The sequence below is a fragment of the Egretta garzetta genome, unplaced genomic scaffold (assembly GCF_000687185.1).
Source record: "Egretta garzetta isolate BGI_Z169 unplaced genomic scaffold, ASM68718v1 scaffold228, whole genome shotgun sequence".
NCBI classification, from domain to species: domain Eukaryota; kingdom Metazoa; phylum Chordata; class Aves; order Pelecaniformes; family Ardeidae; genus Egretta; species Egretta garzetta.
Genome location: NW_009260758.1, coordinates 3,561,960 through 3,562,633, shown reverse-complemented (window position 1 = coordinate 3,562,633; position 674 = coordinate 3,561,960). Strand labels below are relative to the sequence as shown.

At 57.7% G+C, this 674-nt stretch overlaps 1 protein-coding gene across 1 annotated transcript in view; it reads right to left on the bottom strand.

Moving 5' to 3' along the window:
• Window positions 1–148, bottom strand: part of EIF4E3 (eukaryotic translation initiation factor 4E family member 3) — a 29,866-nt gene extending 29,718 nt beyond the window's left edge. The window contains exon 1 of the mRNA XM_009646003.2: window positions 87–148. Coding sequence (XP_009644298.1) covers window positions 87–148 — 62 coding nt within the window. The remainder of the gene's footprint in view (window positions 1–86) is intronic.
• Between the last annotated feature and the right edge of the window lie 526 nt (window positions 149–674).

Here is a 674-nt window from a genome sequence, read left to right as displayed (position 1 = left end):
ACCACCTCCCTGGGCAGCCCATTCCAGAGCCCGGGCATGGCCTCACGCGGTGTCCGCTGCAGCCATGTGCCCCGGCACGGCCTCACGCTGCATCTGCTGCATCCGCATGCCCCAGCACGGCCTCATGCTGCATCTGCTGCATCCGCATGCCCCGGCACGGCCTCACACTGCGTCGCTTCTGCCTTGCCCTGCGCTCCTCCGGTCACTCCCTGCCTCCAGGGCAGAGGGGTGGGAAGTGCAACCCATGCAGATGTATCCCCAGAGAGAGAACTAAGGAGTAAGGCAGAGAAGGAACAGGAAAATCTGTGCCTGGGGAGGTTCCCCTGGGGGATCTGAGAGGACTGGCTTTTCCTAACTTTCTTGGTGTGTCCGTGAGACTGGAATCGCAGCTACAAGCTCCTGGAGAAAGCCATCATGTCAGGGATATTTCCTGACTCACTGCGGCTATTCCCTGTGTCACAGGGGGGCTCTTCCACAAAAGAGCTGCTTCTGAAGAACAGCGTGTCACCAACAATCCAGCAGGTTAAGTTTAGCAGAGCCAGCGACAGAAGCGAGCAGGAAGGAGCGATTCTTCCCTCTCTGCTTTTCTTCTCTCTCCATTGAGCCAAGTCTTTAAAGACCAGCTCCCTTTGCAGAAGGCTACAGAACTTTCAGCAAGTGGCGTGGAGGCATTC